This window comes from Anabas testudineus, chromosome 21 (assembly GCF_900324465.2).
Source record: "Anabas testudineus chromosome 21, fAnaTes1.2, whole genome shotgun sequence".
NCBI lineage: Eukaryota > Metazoa > Chordata > Actinopteri > Anabantiformes > Anabantidae > Anabas > Anabas testudineus.
The window spans coordinates 14,884,148-14,901,725 of record NC_046629.1 but is presented as its reverse complement, the minus strand read 5'-3'; the positions used below and the strand labels follow the sequence as shown (position 1 = coordinate 14,901,725).

Here is a 17,578-nt window from a genome sequence, read left to right as displayed (position 1 = left end):
TGTGGTTAGCATAGAATTTAGACAGTGATAATAAAAGACAATATGAAGCACATGTTTCTATACTCCAACAATGTAAATGTGAGACGACTGAAATCAGATGGATTGTTAATCTTGAATGTGATCTGATGCTCAAACATAAGACACGCACAGTCAACACACAAAGGAACAGTAGCAGCATTTGAAAAATTGCTTTATTAGGATTATAAAAATAGGCTTGATACATTTGGTCCATAAGAAGGAAAGAGTTCATAAAAAATTTAGTACATTCATTCTAAAAGTTAGATTTGCCCTTACAGGAATGGTTAATAAGTATGAGGAGTGCTGAGGATTGTTATTGTGAGAGTGCATATTTTCTTTTTTCCACTTTCATCCACTAGGCACAATTCCATGCACTTCATCCTTCTTTAGAAATATTCATATATGGCATATATAGTGTGTTATTCTTTAAGATAAAACAACCATGTTTTGCCAAAAAAAGTTCAAATAAGCAACAACAAATTAAATATACTATGGTATAATCCCCTAATAATGAGTCCCAAAGAGTGAAATTAATAATCTCCACCGCCCTTCATAAATAAACTGATCAGAAGAACTAAAGGTAAACATAGTGCAGTCAGTACAGTACAGGATGGGAAAAACATAAACAGAAAAAGATTTCTACTGATCACCTTTCTTCATCTGTGCATGTATGCAAATGTGCAAATATTCTTATGCTTTTCATATATAACCTATTTAGGCAAGAACAGTGATGTAAATGACCCTTCATATCATCAGTCAGGAGACTGTAAAGAAAAAAAAATCACACATTCATGGTTTAAATTAATTTGGCTTAGTTTTCACATCTACATACATTAAAGTCAGATTTACTATGCAAAGACTTAGAAGATGGCAAAGAGAACACGTCAGTCAGCTTTATGTTTCCACTGCCTTAACGGAGCCCAGGTTGTCCAATTCGTCTTCACTGTGGATTGGTATGGTTTCCATGCCAGTATTTTCCATGGCAAAGTTGATAAAGACCTGTGACGATTCGCAATAATGTAAGTGTCATGCCAATATAAAAGACAAGTATTTTTCTCTGGATTTTAGCTGACATGGTGGTCAGTTCCTCTCCCCGACTCCCTTTCTTTACCCAGCCTGTGGTATCTTCCAATCCCAGAGCCCCAGAAGGGCAGAGCGGTTGAAGAATATCAGTACTGGCTGCATATAAAGCTCATGGATTCTCTCCCAAACTCATATTCCATTTATTTTCCCTCAGGCATACCCTCTGTCAGTTTCCCTCTGCCTCTTTTAAACTTTCTCTACTCAGTCTTTCACTCCCACTCAGGTTTTTTCTGTCCCTGCCTCTCCTCCCACCTTCGCTCTTCTTCTCTCATCTCTTGTCCCTTTTTTCAGTCCCTCGCAGCCATCTGCCCACCCCTACAAAACCTCACGCTAGTCCTCCCTCTCTCTCTGTTTATGTCCTGTCTCTTTTTTTGCTCACCTCATCCAGTGTGGTCTGGCTCACAGAAAAGTGTTTGATCTGCAGAGCATTCTTGTTGGACTCCAGCTGGTCAAAGATGTCAGCCACCCCTCCTGGAGCAATTGGTATGTGGTACTCCACCATGTTGGAGTGCTGGTCCTGTGTGTTGGTAAAAAATGCACAATGAGGGGGGGTAAATATTTTGAATATGCTCTCTGACTACCCAAAATAATGTGAAATACAGTGAAAAGCTGTTTGGATCTAAATGATAAACATCATACACATCAAAATAAAACTCTTAGCTTGCTCAATCTTACAGTAAAACAATTCTTTTTTCTTGCCAAGGGGGGAATCTGCATCTCTTTGTAAATCTATCTACTATATATACAGTTTACTGTATATGCTGAATTTCTGGGATGTGTCAGACTAACAGTTGAAACACAGCAGGTCCTTATATTGCGAGTTACATCAAATTATTATTATTATTATTAGTAAAAAAAAATAATTATTATTATTATTATTAGTAAAAATAATAATAATAATTGATACATTATTGATCCCCTTGGGGAAATTCTTTGTGGACAGGCTGCTAACTTGAGGCCCAAAGGGTTCGCCAAGTAGACCAAGTCAGATAGTGTTGATGAAGTCTATATGGGTACTTTTGATTTCTATATAGTCTTTAAATATTTATTAATATATTATAATATTAACACTGAATCAATTGACAATTGAATATGCACAATTGAATGAATACAATCCTGCATTTCCTCTCAGTTCTACATAGCTTTTATTTTTTAGCACACCTTCACTGTTTTGATTCACTCTGACCACTCTCATAAACCTTGTTTCCTGCTGCAGCAGGCAGCTATTTTCAGACCCACTGTGCACAACCTGCCCAAAATCAAACTCAGGAGCTGATAAGGATAAAAACAGAGCTGAAAGACTACTGAATATTGGACTTCTATTCAGTGGGTGGACAGAGACAAAATGACAAATCAATGTCATGTCTGCTGCATAGTTAAATGGTAGTAGTGGCTGATAGGATGTTCACCTTAACAACTTATTAAGATAATAATACTTGTACAATTTGTTTCACTGCCTTCAATTGGCTAAACAATCAGGTTTGATGTCACAGTGTGGCAAGGTTTGTTGATTTTTTATACACATATTAGTCAGGATCATTGTAAGTGAGAAAGGAATAATGCCAAAAAAAGATTATTTTTAAAGCAAAGACCAAATACTCTCAACTACTTTAGATAGCTAGCAAAGCTCACCTTGAGGTAAGTGCTGGGGAATCGGCGCTGCATGAAGCCAGTGATTGCCTCTGCGTCACAGGAACCCTTGGCCAAGTACATCTTCACAGTGAACCCACTGCCAAACCTGCAAAAAGAAGATTTTATGAACAAAGGACACTGTTATTACATGTCTGCAGGGTGTGGGTGAGGGTACACTGTTCTTACAAGTAAAATTGAGCAGTCAGTTGCACAAAGGACCAGAGGAGGGAAGAATAGGAGAGACAGGAGGCAGGGTGGGGAGAGGAGTAATGGCTGGATTGGAGGATGAACAGAGGTCACTAACCTGTTCTTAATGTGCTGCAGGGAGCCCAGGCATTGGAACTGACCTTTCACCATGATGGCAAGACGGCTGCACAGTGCCTCACACTCCTCCATGCTGAGGAACAGAAACAAAGAGAGAAAGATAAGAGGTCACTCTAGGACCCTTGAGCATATAGCAATTAGCAAAGCCTGCTGTCGCACAGAAAGAGAAAATACATGTAATAATAATTTTCTGTGTAGTTATCAATTGTATATTGTGTTAAAAAGCACAAAAGGTGCTAGAATCATGAATGCAATTTTACTTTTTCACCTATATACATAAAATCTTGTAGCACAACAACCTGTGTTATAATGGATATTTATTATTGTCTACTCTACATGTTTCCCTTTTATTGATGGGCAACCAGCTAGTATGATGAGTGTTTAGCAGATGCATGTATGAGATACTTTTCTAACCTGTGGGAGGTGAGGATCACAGCACATTTTCCTTTCACTTCCTCAGAGATGATTTTCCATAGGTGACGCTTCGTGCAAGGGTCCATACCAGAGCTCGGCTCATCCTGTGGCGAGAGGAGGAATGAGAAGAGGCAATGTGTGGAAGAAAGAGAGGAGTGCTGTAATCAAGATAGAGAGATGAAGGGAAAGCAGGGAGCTAACTGAGGAAGGCAGTGTGCACTTCATATGGTAGGAAAAGAGAACAGAAAACAGTGGCTTGGTAAAAGAGAGAGAGCAAATACTAATGCATAATGGCAAAATAGGAAAAAGGAAATGCCTAAAAGCAGAGTTTAAGAAAAGAAACAAAGACAAGCAGCAGAGTTAAAGTTCAAGAGCAGTTGGAGTAATTACGAAGACATACAGAGTATAAGGACAGTAGGTAAGTAAGAGTGTTGAACGCAGGAGAAAAGAGAGAAAAGAAGGAAGGAGATGATTTGATAGAGACATAAAGTAGAAACAAAGTTGAAAGCTAAGGGGAAGGTCACCCTTGGGTAAGCCTGTCAAAGAAGATTAATTAACTATATGAAATCTGTCAGGTCTTGGGGATCAATATTTACTCTTTTCAGGGGGAACAGTGGTGTGCAGTTTAATATCTGTTGACTGTTAGCTAGTCAGGAAATGAAACAGGCAGCTGCAGCGATGTGAACAGGTGTGTCCTCACCAGGAGCAGGATTTGTGGATGCCCAATGAGAGCCAGCGCTGTTGAGAGCTTCCTGCGGGTTCCACAACTGTAACTATCAGTAATGATTTTTCTGTGGTAGTTCAGCTCCAATCTCTTCAGGAGGTAGTTCACCACCTTCAAAGGAAACGTTGAATGGATTATACAGAGGATAAACAAAATGGAATAACACCATCATGTCAGAAATTACTAGAGGGTCAACCTGGCCACAACAATCAAAAGAACACTATTAGTCATAACAAGTCAGCTGACAAATAACCAGAAATCGGCTTTATCTGTGCAACAGAAACACAAGAAACGTCAAACCTGCAGCTTCCAGATAAAGCTGTCGTGTAAAACCACTTCTATGCAAAGCTAAAATGCAAACACATTGTCTGGTGTAAGAAGGGTAATGGTTTCTGCTGCAAACTGCTAATCAATTTAGTAGTTGTTCAGTGGATTAACAGCCATCTACTGCAGTAGGTTTAATGACTGCTCTCAGAGCATCTGGCTGTATGAGCATTAACAGCCATGAGACAAAATACAGACCAGTGTGCTGCTGTGTAGTCTTGTCAACATGAGGATGGAGTGAAACCTTCACTTGATAAGATCTAAACTACAAGAGACCTTTACAGTAAGTTCATCATCCACGTCTTTAATTCATCAAGAGAAGGGCCTCTCTCTGGAGGAACAGTCCAATATCCCACTACACACACAGTTCAATACCTAATCACAGCTGGGATGGATTTGCGAAAAGCTTCTTCTTTTTTTTGGAGGACAAAGGGTCACCCTCTTCCTTGTTTTCTACTTGATATTCATGTTCATTTCTGTATCTAGCTGCTTCACTGCCATGCATATATAATTTTGTTTGTTTAACCAACATGACTTTACTCTGTAACTTTATATAAACTCCACGTTGTCCTGGGGCTGCAACTTTGCAGTGCAGGAACTGACACAGCATAATCTATTTGTTGACTATATGTTTATCCTGTATGTTAAACCACATTGAAAGCAGGGCTGAGTAACTCTTAATGATCCTTAACCATCTCAGTGATTTCAAAATCTCTATGCTTGCCTATTAATCACATGAATTAATATGCTTTACATGCCAAATAGCTAGAGGTGATTTCCCATCAGTAAGCTTAAATACTTTCCACTCTCCATCAAACTGGCAAGTTTGGTAACCAGATCAATTAGGCAAGTCATTGCACTGGACAGCCTCTATGAGATGATTTGCTTTTTGGATTTGCCTTTGGTGTAGATTCTTCTGTGTGACTCTGAGTTCACTGATTCAGATTATCAGAACGCTGTGTAGAGCATTAAATGACCAGAATAGGCTAACTGGCATCATAGCATATTCATGACCAGTTTAGATCAAAATGTGTTTTTTTTTTAAGTTCTCTCATAAAAGCCCTTTTCTATCACCTTTGATGTAACAGCTCATTATGCCTGACAAAACCGTGTCAATGCGAAATGACCCCATTAAAGCTTTTCTCATTATCCTCTGCTGGGGGACTGTCAGAGGGAGACAACATAAGACAAAGACTATATACAGTATAAACTCATCGTTGTGCATTAGTCCACCATTTATGCTATGGCCATTATAGCCATTGATGTCACTCTCCTGACCAGAGATGAGCAAGTGTAACAATAGCAATGGTGACAATTAGAGCCAGACAAATCTATTTCTGTGCCTCACTCTCTGCGTAAGCACTTGTGTGTCTATGTGCATAATTGCTAATGTACTGTATGTGTGCAGTTCTGTTGGAAACATGGTCGAGGTTGTCAGAGAAAAAATCAATGTTTTTGTGCTTTTGTTTCCTGAGGTTGGAAACGATGCGGGGAGAGAAGCACAGACAGATGTTTTACTGCACACAGTTTAGATTTGTCATAATGTTTTCTGCAAAAACACACACCTCTGAGCTGTTTATACTGTGTTTCTTTTTGTATAAAAAAATCAAGATGGAAACTCTGAAATCAGATCACTTGTTGACTGGTTGCTCTGCAGATTTCTCTCAAGTCAGCAGCAGCAACAGCAGCGTAAGACAGGCATACTCCGTAATCACTACAGAAGCAAGATTGATTAGTTCTCAGAAAGATAAATGGGAAGAATGGGGCTAAAGTGACATGTCAAATGAGATTCTCTCATCATCAAAGTATCGTTTAAATGTAAATTGGGCTGCAGCGAAGCACAAAGCATCAGCTTAATTTTGAATGTTGGAATGCACAAACTGACAACAAAAGCTTCTCCATTTTACACCAGCTAGTAAAGCTTTCACCACACCTCACTCAGCACTTCACACCCTCTGGTTCCGTGTGCATGGAAGCATCAACAGTTACTAGTCCTACAGTGGCATCTTTGAATATATATCAGATCCTGAGTCACTTTATGGTGCTGTTGCTACCCAAAGCCTGGAAAAGAAGCACATAGTCTGCAGCTCCTCCTTACCCCCTTTATCTCACTCTTGGAGATGCCTCGAATACGAGCATAGAAGTACATGTGCTCTTCCCCTGTCAGCAGATCGTCCAGTGCATCCACCTGGGGACAGTAGCCAATGTTTATTCCCTTGTCACGGCACTCCATGATGTCTACCAACCGCCTGGGAAAAATAAAAAACACAAAAAGTCAGAACTACCACTGCGGTGTAGGACAGATAAACACGTAGAGTGTTGCAGAGGACCTGCTGTCTGTGTTGTTCTGTGTGGGAAATACCCACCATATAACAACAAAGCATAGTTTGGTGCTTCATATTTTTTATAGAAGAGCGGGAATAACACAGAGCCTGACAAAAAGCATGTCTGCTCATTTGAACAAATAAATTAATGTACATCTTACCCCTCCAAGTCCTTAATCTGAGCTGTGCCATCAGTGGGGCTAACATCTCCAGTTAGCATCTTGAAAGTGGTTGTTTTTCCTGCTCCGTTCACTCCCAGCAGACCAAAGCACTGTAAACAATCACTCATTTCTTAGAAACCCTGAACATTGTACAGCTTTCTCAAAGATTAGGCATATGTACATGTCAATAGCCAGCAATCACACAGAGGTATTTGATTTTAAGTGATATTAGATCTCAATCTTGTTCTCACACAATATATTTTTATTCCTGGCATAACAGTTGTGTGTGTGTGTGTGTGTGTGTGTGTGTGTGTGTGTGTGCAGCCAGTGCTGCAGTGGCAAAGCAGAGCTGAGCACAATTTCCCAGTAGAAGCAGAGAGATTCGAAAATGTATCCGTTACACACTTTGTTATAGCAGCCTGTGGTGCCTTCAAAATTTTAAACCGTAAACTGAGTTCACTATTTCTTCACTAATAGCCATACCAATGTCGGTGATTACATTAGTCATTAACTACATGAATACCCTTTCACTATCCTACTGGCTTAGACTGATTTCATTTGTAAGTGTTAAGAGTTACCTCTCCTGCAGGGATGCCCACAGAGATGCTCCTGACAGCATGGACCTTCTTTTTGAGGTGTTGATAGACCTTAGTGAGCTTGTTGACCTGTAGTATGTCTGAGCTGGCTGCTCCACTGGAGATCCGCAGACGTTCAGTTGCTACATCCTCATCCTCATACTCATTAGGCACCTGGGGTACTGCCTTTCTCCTCCAGAACAGATGCCTTCAAAATAAAAAGTATTTTTTTAATTATATATATTAGGTGCTGAAGTTAATGTGATTAGCTATTATGCCATTCTGCAAATTAGACTGAAACTTTGCAACAGTCTTTCAACTTAATTGGTTTTGGATTCTAACATCTTTAGGGCTTAATATATTTGGCTTTTATTTTTCAAATAAAATCAATGTTATTTCAATTTTAATTGTTTTTACTTTTGCATCAACCACTCATTTGCATCTCTGCTTTTTTTCATATTCTGGGTTGCAAGAAGAAGTCTTCTTGAATCAGAAAAGACTATTTTTAGAAATGCCAGGGCAATACAATTTACATGAAAACCAACTGCAAAGTATTTTATTATGACAGTCTGAGCCTACAGTATATTCCCAATAAATTACAGTTATAAGTGTTTATGATCATTATTGTTGCATCCCTGGCATCTCACCTGATTTTGCGCATGAAAGACTTATTGAGCAGGAGGCGCAGGGTGAACAAGACCAGGCCTTCAATGAAGGAGGAGAGGAACATCCAGCCCAGGGCGTCCATGGAGAATGGATTCTTATAGGCATCAATGCCGTACCCACTGAGGATCTGGACCTCTATGTTTACCCTAGCCAGGTAGTTCAGCCCATTACCAAAGTTGAACTGGGGAAAGATTAGGAAGGCTTGACTCAGCTTGTCGAAGATGCCCTTGATGACCTACAGGAGGAGAAAAACAGAACAGCAGACTTTGTGAAAGGGGAACTGAGGAAGGAGCAACAATATAAAACTGAGTTTAAAGTGAGACATTATCCTGAATTGTAATCTACACTTTCCTGTCACTGAATATGTGAGGTATGTTTGCCCTTCTCACTTCTCTGCAACTCAAAGTTCCCAACAGAGACTGAAAAGGTGTCCATCAACACATAGTGCGTGCATTTAAATACTTCACAACTATTTAGCTGCTAACAAAAGACATCTTGACAGGCAGTTCATACTGACCTCAGTGCTGCCTACTGACAGTTGACTCAGAAAGTAGAGGATTGAGGTGGATAGGATTGTGTTGACACTGACGAATAGATTGATGCACACATATGTGATGAAGGCCATTTCGGCATCCTTGAAGGTGCCTGACAGCAGATACATCCATGGGAAGGTAGCAAACCTAAAGAATTGACAAAGACCAAACACTCTGAATACAGGACCAAGTAAAAAAAAAAAAAAAAACACCTAAAAATAGCTGTTATGTGATATGGCTGGGTTGGTTTCAACAATGAAGTGCACAAAGACAAACACACAAAGTGAAATAAAGGTGCATTTCTCCATTTCTCTTCTAACAAATGCACCATCTAAAACCAAACTGAAGCTAAAAATGGATCTGACTGAAGGTTCAGGCCTTTAATAGACTAAACAGAGCAGCCATGAGTCTGATGAAAATAGGCACCAGAGAATACTGAAAAGGGAAGGAGGAAAAATACCACACCATGAGAAGGGTAAACATTCAGTCATGACGCCAAAAGAGAGGAAGATAAATTACTTCTCCCTTTATTCCCCTGGTGGCAGAACATCCTTTTTCTTTTCGTTTTTTGTTCTCTCTCTTCTCTCACATAATCTGCTTGTTCATTTGATTGGGGTGTTTGGGTCAGCAAGACAGAGAGGAAGGGAAAGAGAAGAGAAAAAAAGTGCAGTGGGAAAAGATAGAGACAGACACAAGCAGATAGAGCCAGACAGAGACAAAGCATCTGTGTGCCATGCCCAAAAAAAAGGTGCTTGGTAGGCAGACTGTGGGTGCCAAGCCATGACAAGGAACAGAAGCAAGAAGGCTGCAGACCAGACCAGGTGGGTGCAGCCTGACAGATGGAGCTCTATGATTACTCATTGCTTGGGAGGGAGGCATCTGTCTGATAAATGAGAAACAGAGTGCTGACTCGGCCTCCTAAGATCTAGGGCTCAGGACGAGAGCTTGCGACAGCAATGGCAAACACAGGGTCCGACACCTCAGCCGCAGCTGGGGGTGGGTGTAAATAATCCCAGTAATCCAAATGCGTGAAAGTTGGCACATCATTGGTTTGACACTGTCAGATTGATTTTAATACTTTGAAAGGTTCAGATGATAGCTAGCCCCTATCTCACATCAAGTCGTATTGTTGTTGTCGTAAGCCCTGTAGATTCCTGATCCCTCCTTCCTGCCTCTCGCTAGCATCTTTGACTTGAATGGAATAAACATGCTGGCAGTGATTTTTCTATCAGCCTTTCAGTCCTACCACCATCTGTCTTCACCAGAAATTCTGAAAAATTAGTTTTGCTTGAACAAAAAGGGCCTCCTTATGCTTTGTGCTGTAAATCCAACCTGGTGGCACACAAAGTAACATTCTGTAGATGTTAGAAAACACAGTGCATTTGTGAGACCAAGCTTTTGAAACTTTAGAAATCACTCATAAATCAAGTGAGTTTGGCAAATCCCGCACAACATGTTGGCTATTACTTCTTCTTGCCACCATTCGCGCCATTCTATGTTTTTTCCCTGAACTACAGCCATTGCCATGGCTGTAGCAGTGTTTTTTAGCTTGAGCAAACTGTTACTACAACCAGAATGGCGGCTGAATATCTGAATGATTTATTGAGATTTTTCAAGCCTCACGACATCTTGACTCATCATCAAACTACTTCTTAATTTAAATAAATTAACCTCTTCCCAGTTCACTGACCCAAAAAGCACCAGAAGCAGAGCAATGGCAGCCAGATTTTGTCGACTTGTGAATGCTTGAATCTGGAAGGCTGCGATCACACCGACGGTCAAAGTCACAGGGATCATATAGATGACCTGTGGAAAAAGACAAAAAGGAGTTACTGAATGATTATTAATCAATCTGCTATACAACAACTCATCTACATTTAACCAACTTAACTAGATGTTCATTATTGTTGACCAATTAGAAGATGTTACCATGTCATAGAAGAAGTTCACAGCCCAGTAGAAAGGCTCGCTGATGCCAGCGATGTGCTGGAGCCTCTTGGAGCCGCTGTGGTGCTCCTTGACTTCATAGATGGCAAAACTGGATGTTGTGATTGAGAACCCTGTCAGCACACACATGGCCACAAGGATCTGGAGCAGTCCCTGAATGCTGTGAGGGGAAAAATTGGATAATTCAAATGACAATGACAAAATTGGCATGATTAATTGTCAGTCACTGTAATTAGTGAATTTTCTTTCTCTCTCTCTCTCTCTCTCTCTCTCTCTATCTATCTATCTATCTATCTATCTATCTATACATATATCTATAGATCTATAGGTCTATCTTTCCATCTATAGATATATCTATAGAAATATCTATAGAAATATCTATCTATCAGATTTATGCTGCTTTAGTTTGAACTTTTCTTTGTCCTTACTATACAAGGCTATAGTGCTACAGTGCTACAGGTTTAGATGCATGGACACCAAAGTGTGCAAACCAATCAATATACTCTGCTGTGCTGAGTCACTCTGAATGAGGCAACCTGGTGTAATTCTCTTCAGAAAACAATGGCCCATTTGGAAGTCCTCCTACAAACTATCATATTATTGCCTGCTGGGACCTGATGCATTTGAACTACTGAAGTGATTCACAATAAAATGAATTCCATTAATAACAAACAGCTTTGTTAAAAGAGATGCTCATGCTTCGCCTCTAACAATATACTGTAAAAGAAACTGATGGCTTCATGTAGAGACCAACTTCATACTGGTTTTGCTGTACAGTAAGTATGAACAGTGGTGCTGCTGTGAGGCTGCAGAGCCTATTGTCCAGACCAGACTCTAGACAACCAATCCAGGCTTTGATCCTCAGGTACTCTTAAAACCAGTGCACTCATTCAAACTTTCTTGATGCCACTATCTCTCCCATGCTCTCTTGTCTGGCCTGCATGCTCCTTTAGCTGGGGCACAAAACCACCAACCAAACAGAATAAGCTGCATAAGGCTGAAAAGGAGGACGGGAAAGAAGCTGGCTGAGTGACCGAGTGGGAGGGGGAGAGAGAATAGCAAATAGGGACATGTGGTGGGTGTTTTAGGGCAGCACTAACTAAGAGGATAGCCAGCAGTGGCAGCCACCGAACAGGCTTGTTATCAGTATGGCTAAGACAGCCTTCAAATTCTTCCCATGAGCAAAGCTATCACAGTGTGAGAATCAAGACATTTGGAGTAATAAGCCTGCTGTATCTTTAACATGGCTCAGGCCAAATCAATACATCAAGTGAGAAAACAGGACATCAACCTAGATGGAGGGGTAATTGTGCACTAGCAGCTGCAGCGGTACCTTGCAGGCTGACAGCCAATAAATTCTATGCAGAAAAATAAATGTGGAGAACGTGGAGAAAGTGGAGGCCAGTAAACACTGGAATGGCCGGTGAGACGGTCGGTGTTAATAAGGCTCTGGAGTGGATGGACCTTCACCAGGCTACGGCTTTTGGCTCAATTCGTTTTAGGTATGATTTCTTTGATGTGATCTGCTGGAGTAAGTATTTATGTTTGTGTTGCACTTCCCTCCTCCAGCCAGTTGAGGCGGTGTCCCCGGAGGTCTCTGTCTCTGTTTCCCTGACTTCCGGGGATAGGCCTTGGCTGATTGGAGTGGCAACAGGTGTGGGTTTTAGCAGGTGTTGTTGTTAATCATTAGTTTGTCTTGTATTTAAGTCCATGTCTGTGTGTTTGTTATTTGCTAGTGTGTCAACCGTCTACCTCGTTTGTTTCCTGCCTCTTCCATTTACCTTTTCCCCGACCTCTAGCTTTGTTCTCCACGGTTTGTAAGTTTTGTTAGTCTAGTCAGTTTGTTTGCTCTGTAGTTTGTTCCAGCATTTTGCTGCGTTTTTTGTTTCTTCTAGGTCCAGCTTTGTATGTGTAGTATTAGGTTTTGTCCCAGCATTTGCTGTGGTTTTGTTTTCGTTTGTTAGTTCCAGCTTCTGCTGTGATTTTGATTTCTTTAGGATCGTGTTTAGCTGTGAGAGTTTTTGTTTATTATATATCCTAGTGAGTTCCTTATTTGCCTGCCTTTTGCAGTGTTCTTTAGTTTGATTCTCCTTTTGAGATTTTGGTTTGTTCTATTGATTTTGTACATCCGCTCTGTTCTGCATTTTTGTTATTATTTCTGTTAATAAATCTTGTGTGGGAAATCACTCTCTGTTGTTTTGCTGTCATTCTGCAACTGGGTCCGCTAGTTAGCTCGTTTGTAACATGTTTGCATGAATCCATGTAAGCACAAACACAAACACTCATTCTGGGACTCCGAAGCAAAATTTTTAGTATTTTAAATAAACTCATTTTGGGAAGTGGGGTAGAATCAATCTGTACCACCTTCAAGGTAAACAATGATTATATTCGGACTCTGATCAACAGTGCAAGCTCAGGCAAATCCATTTAGAAAATCAAATATGGGTAAATACAGCTGTCATGTACCTCCTTGCCCTGGGTCTACACTGACTTTAATGTCCTGAATTGAAAAAGAGAGGATGCATCTATAATTTATGACGGCCTCAGCCAAGCAACAGCCAGTAACATTCATTTTCACTCATTCTGAAATAGTGTGAATTCTAGAGGAGATTATTTCACAAAAACAAATATCAATATCATCAGTTCAGCAGAAGGACGAATTATGCCACTTACACTATATCGTCATCATCCGCCCGACCAAAATAGGGGTGACTGGAAACTGAAATGGCTGTAATAGAAAGGAGCAAAGTATTATGTTAGCAATAGAAAAACAACAGCAAACAGACTATTTTTCATCACAGGACATCAATGAGCAATGATATTCTCTAAGGCTGGGATACAGTCAATTGAAAAATATAGTGCTAGATGATTTCATTTGCCAGCGAACACAAAAGAAATTGAGTTTTCTTGATCATTTTTCAGGGTCTTCCAGATGCTCACAGACATGAATCGCTACATGTTTCTGCTTATATTTGCTGAGATAGGAGAGTTCATTCATAGCACAGTAGCCCAGGAACAGATTGGAGATTCAGTCTTGTCTTGCTCAAGAGCATGCTGGTGGAACTGATGTAATTCTAGCAACTAATCCATCTGTAATCAGTGGCACTAGATCCCTACTGCTCTGAGGTCAAATGTTCCCAGATCAGGGTTGTATCTTTTCCAATGATAATCAGTTATAGCAGCAACTGTCGTTTATTCATTAACAATTCATCTGTGCATTGCTTAACTAATTCATATCACAGACCACAAGGAAATACACTAACTTATATTTGAGAGTTTAGTACTGTTGCATTTCTGTAATTTCTGTAAATTGCTAAAAAAGACAAACAAATAATTGATTATTGTTCTTTTTTCTGATGATATAGATTAAATTATTAAATAAGAATGGACGATGGTTGTTTCCCATTATTTGAACATGTAGTTCCTTTGAGTTATTTTCCTTTATTTTTAACAGCATCAAATAAGGATTTGCTCCAGTTCACATATTCTAAAAGTGTGTGTATGGTATGGGGGTGTGTGGCAGACAGACCCCAATAATGCACATTGTTATAGATGAGTCTGATGGCAATCTCTAGCATGGACAATAGATGGGAGTGTGATGGCACATTCGTAGGCAGCTATGTTCAGAAATCCTGCACAAGTGTCATGACAAAACAGTTTGACGAAGACCTCTGAAGGCTCTCAACCCAGAGCTGACACTGTGAGACACAATCTGACTAATAAAAGATCACCTTGAAACGTAATCTCCCTAGATCTTTACCCCAGACGCTCCCTTCACAGCTGTGAGCTTGCAAGTAACATTTAAACGGTTAAACTCTACCCTCGAGCACTTTGATCACCTCCTCTGTAAGATGTGTGTGTGCTATAGTATGTGCTTATGTGTGCTCCCTATATGTGTGTTTGTGTGTGCGCATGTATGTTTGCGCACTCCTGCCCGCAGGCAGATGGTCAGGGTGATCCTCCTAGCCAAAATTGTGCTCAAAATGTGGGCCTGACTCGTTCTCTTTAGCATTTCTCCCCAGTGTGAGACATTCATCAGTATTCACTGTGCATAGTGATGTGAGTCTGAGGAAACACAGCACCCCCTGGCTTTAATCCAGTGAAATGAATTATAAGTAAACACTGTTCACACATTGCTTCATGTTTACTATTTTCAATCATTGTTCAGTCAGTACCACCTTCATATTACATATTACTGATGTGTGTCATTTTTGCACAATCCCAGCTATGTCTTTTTCAACTCTTTTCCTCAGTTTATCTTTGACAAAAAAACAGCGAGTGTACTGCGGCTGAATGAAAAAAAGGATAAACCCACAAAAAATAAAAAGTAATGCCCTTTTCTATATACGCTAAAATAACAGAAAACAAGATCAATCAAAAAATATCTATATGAATGTCAATATATTTACCTTCACTCTTACTGACTGTGGTCTGTTATCAAACATTTCACATTCTACATTCTACTTTTTACTTGAAACATGTTTCTGCACTGACTCTAGCTTACCATATTTACGTGGATCCTTGTCTGTTGGAAGATTAGAGCGTAGGATTAAGTTGTTGAGGCTGTTCAAGTATGCCGGCATTGTGTGGTAGCCCTCAGGGTTGAACCAGACCTACACCCGTTGAAGCACAAACACAGATAGGTACAAACATGTAGAAACGATCAGTCATACTGCTACAGACCAGGGTAAGCAAGTTTAATACAAATAAACTGTCAAATACTTTCAAACCATGTCAGTAAAAATAAAATAAATGCAGATGATCATCATGATAGTGTGATAGCTTTGTTCATCATCCAGAATTTAAACACTAAAACAGCGGCACAATTGCCGCAGTAAAGCATATTTATGATGACACTGATGGTGTAACAGTGCAAATCCATCTGCAAGCCTTGATCTTGTAGCCAAACAGCTTTTGTTAGGATGTCATGTTTTAACTTTGAACAACACATTGGTTCGGCAATTACAGTGCTAATGAGACAGGCTGCAGAGATGCAGAACTTTTTTTTACCTTGGACAGAGTACGATTTTTGGGCACTCCTCGTAGGTCCAATTGTAAGTCAGAAGGGAGTGGCATCCCAAAATCAAACCCCCCGTACCTGGAAAAACAAATTGACACATATTAGTGAAAACAGCTCTGGGTCTTGCTGAGATGACACACTGTGTTTTTAGTTTGTGTGTGTTTCTTTTAACACAAGTGAATCTGCACCAGCACCTGAGCCCACAATAAAAGTATGACTAACATAATTGACAAGTTATCAGTAGCCGTTCCTTATCAAGCTGGGTAACCAGGAAAACTAGGCTTTTAGGGCTCAATGGAAATTAGCTGTTAGATTTCTGCACACGCTTCCACAGCAAAAACAAGTACTTAAACATCCCCAATTTACTGACATATATTATATCAAAGACTAAAAGGGGAAAAGCGTTTAAAGTGACACTGCATTTTTGTTTGGGTTAGAGAAGTAATTATCTCTCAGTGCAAAGATAAAGAGTAGACTGAATTCCTAACGTAGCAAGAATAGGATGGTTAAATTCACCTGTTCCTGATGAAATCATTGGCTGTGGCTATCAGGTAGGTCTCCACATTGATTCCAGAGATGTTATAAACAATTTGAGATGAAGGAATCTGCTTATGAGGTATCGGTACGTCGCCACTATCACAAACCTGCATAAGCAGAAAGAGACAAAGGATTCACACTAGCCTTTTTTTTAAAATCAGTCATGTGCAAGAAAACAAAAACCACAACCCACTCATCTGCCCACACACACACGCGCACACACAAACACATTACCTGTTCCTGACGTGTACATCTACAGATTTTAAATGGTTTGGAGCTGTTGCCACTTGAGCTCCAGTAGTCACTGCTTCTTTTGCAGACCCTTAAAAAGAAACGTTCACAATGTGAAAGGTGGAAGTCTAAAGCTTGTGATAATGCCACAAGCTTATCTTGAGACTCAAACAACATCTTGTAACTGAGTTGATGTCATGACTGGCACCAATGCTAAAACCAGTATACATAACAATAGCAAAAAAAGAAAGCAATCATTTATGGAGCAGCTGCAAGCTTATGGGATTTTTGTGAGGACAGGACCTAAATATTTCTCCGATATCAGTTCAAAACTATTGAACTATAAAGTAAAGCTGCTTAATATGTGCTGTAATATCATATTATTTATCATTTTTTTCTTTGCCAAATGCTTTCAAGGGCACTTTGTGCAGACCAAAAAGAGATTGTAGCAATAGATGTCTCTGCATGCCCTAATACACACCTGTTACTACAGAAACAAATTAGTCAACAAGAATGACCCAGAAAGGAAAGTCACAGGAGCCTACATCATATTCCACTAAACTACATGTGTGTAACTGTAGCGTTGTCATGTCACGATGATAGGAAATCATGACCAAAACATGAAGCCTCTTTAGAGACATTTTTTGGCAGAATTTTGAAATGCCTCTGAGGTCTGGTTCATGAGTGCCAACATTGATTTGAGTGCCTCTGAGGGGAAAATCTCCCCTATAAACACAGGGTGTTTATGGAATACAAATGATGCTCTCGCATTGCATTGAGTCCTGCTGCAGGCTTTCAGTCACATACATTGAGCTGAGTGGCAGAAAAATAGAGAGAAGGGACATAAGAGAGAGAGAAAGAGTAAGGGGGGGGGCAGAGAGAGAGAGTGTGTGGCAGGAGCTGCACGGACACAGACTAGTAAAATGAAACAAGGTTAAAAAGGAGGCATGAAAAGAATGACAATGAGTGATGTATGAAAAGAGTGGCATGTGGAAAAGTGTGAAATACACAGAGAAAATTAGGACAAACACACATTGCTTTTTTTACCCACAGCTGGCATTTTAA

General features: G+C 40.1%; 1 protein-coding gene across 2 annotated transcripts in view; it reads right to left on the bottom strand.

The window, feature by feature from the left end:
* Window positions 1-173: 173 nt before the first annotated feature.
* Window positions 174-17,578, bottom strand: part of abca12 (ATP-binding cassette, sub-family A (ABC1), member 12) — a 55,329-nt gene continuing 37,924 nt past the window's right edge. For both annotated transcript variants that reach the window (XM_026377055.1, XM_026377056.1), the window contains exons 54-71: window positions 16,517-16,604; window positions 16,262-16,389; window positions 15,736-15,823; window positions 15,230-15,338; window positions 13,399-13,453; window positions 10,708-10,885; window positions 10,469-10,584; window positions 8,763-8,925; window positions 8,227-8,480; window positions 7,583-7,787; window positions 7,005-7,114; window positions 6,618-6,768; window positions 4,172-4,306; window positions 3,472-3,575; window positions 3,038-3,130; window positions 2,734-2,839; window positions 1,481-1,618; window positions 174-1,017 (exon numbers count right to left, since the gene is read on the bottom strand). In XM_026377055.1, coding sequence (XP_026232840.1) covers window positions 913-1,017; window positions 1,481-1,618; window positions 2,734-2,839; window positions 3,038-3,130; window positions 3,472-3,575; window positions 4,172-4,306; window positions 6,618-6,768; window positions 7,005-7,114; window positions 7,583-7,787; window positions 8,227-8,480; window positions 8,763-8,925; window positions 10,469-10,584; window positions 10,708-10,885; window positions 13,399-13,453; window positions 15,230-15,338; window positions 15,736-15,823; window positions 16,262-16,389; window positions 16,517-16,604 — 2,326 coding nt within the window. In that variant the 3' untranslated portion in view covers window positions 174-912. The remainder of the gene's footprint in view (window positions 1,018-1,480; window positions 1,619-2,733; window positions 2,840-3,037; window positions 3,131-3,471; window positions 3,576-4,171; window positions 4,307-6,617; window positions 6,769-7,004; window positions 7,115-7,582; window positions 7,788-8,226; window positions 8,481-8,762; window positions 8,926-10,468; window positions 10,585-10,707; window positions 10,886-13,398; window positions 13,454-15,229; window positions 15,339-15,735; window positions 15,824-16,261; window positions 16,390-16,516; window positions 16,605-17,578) is intronic.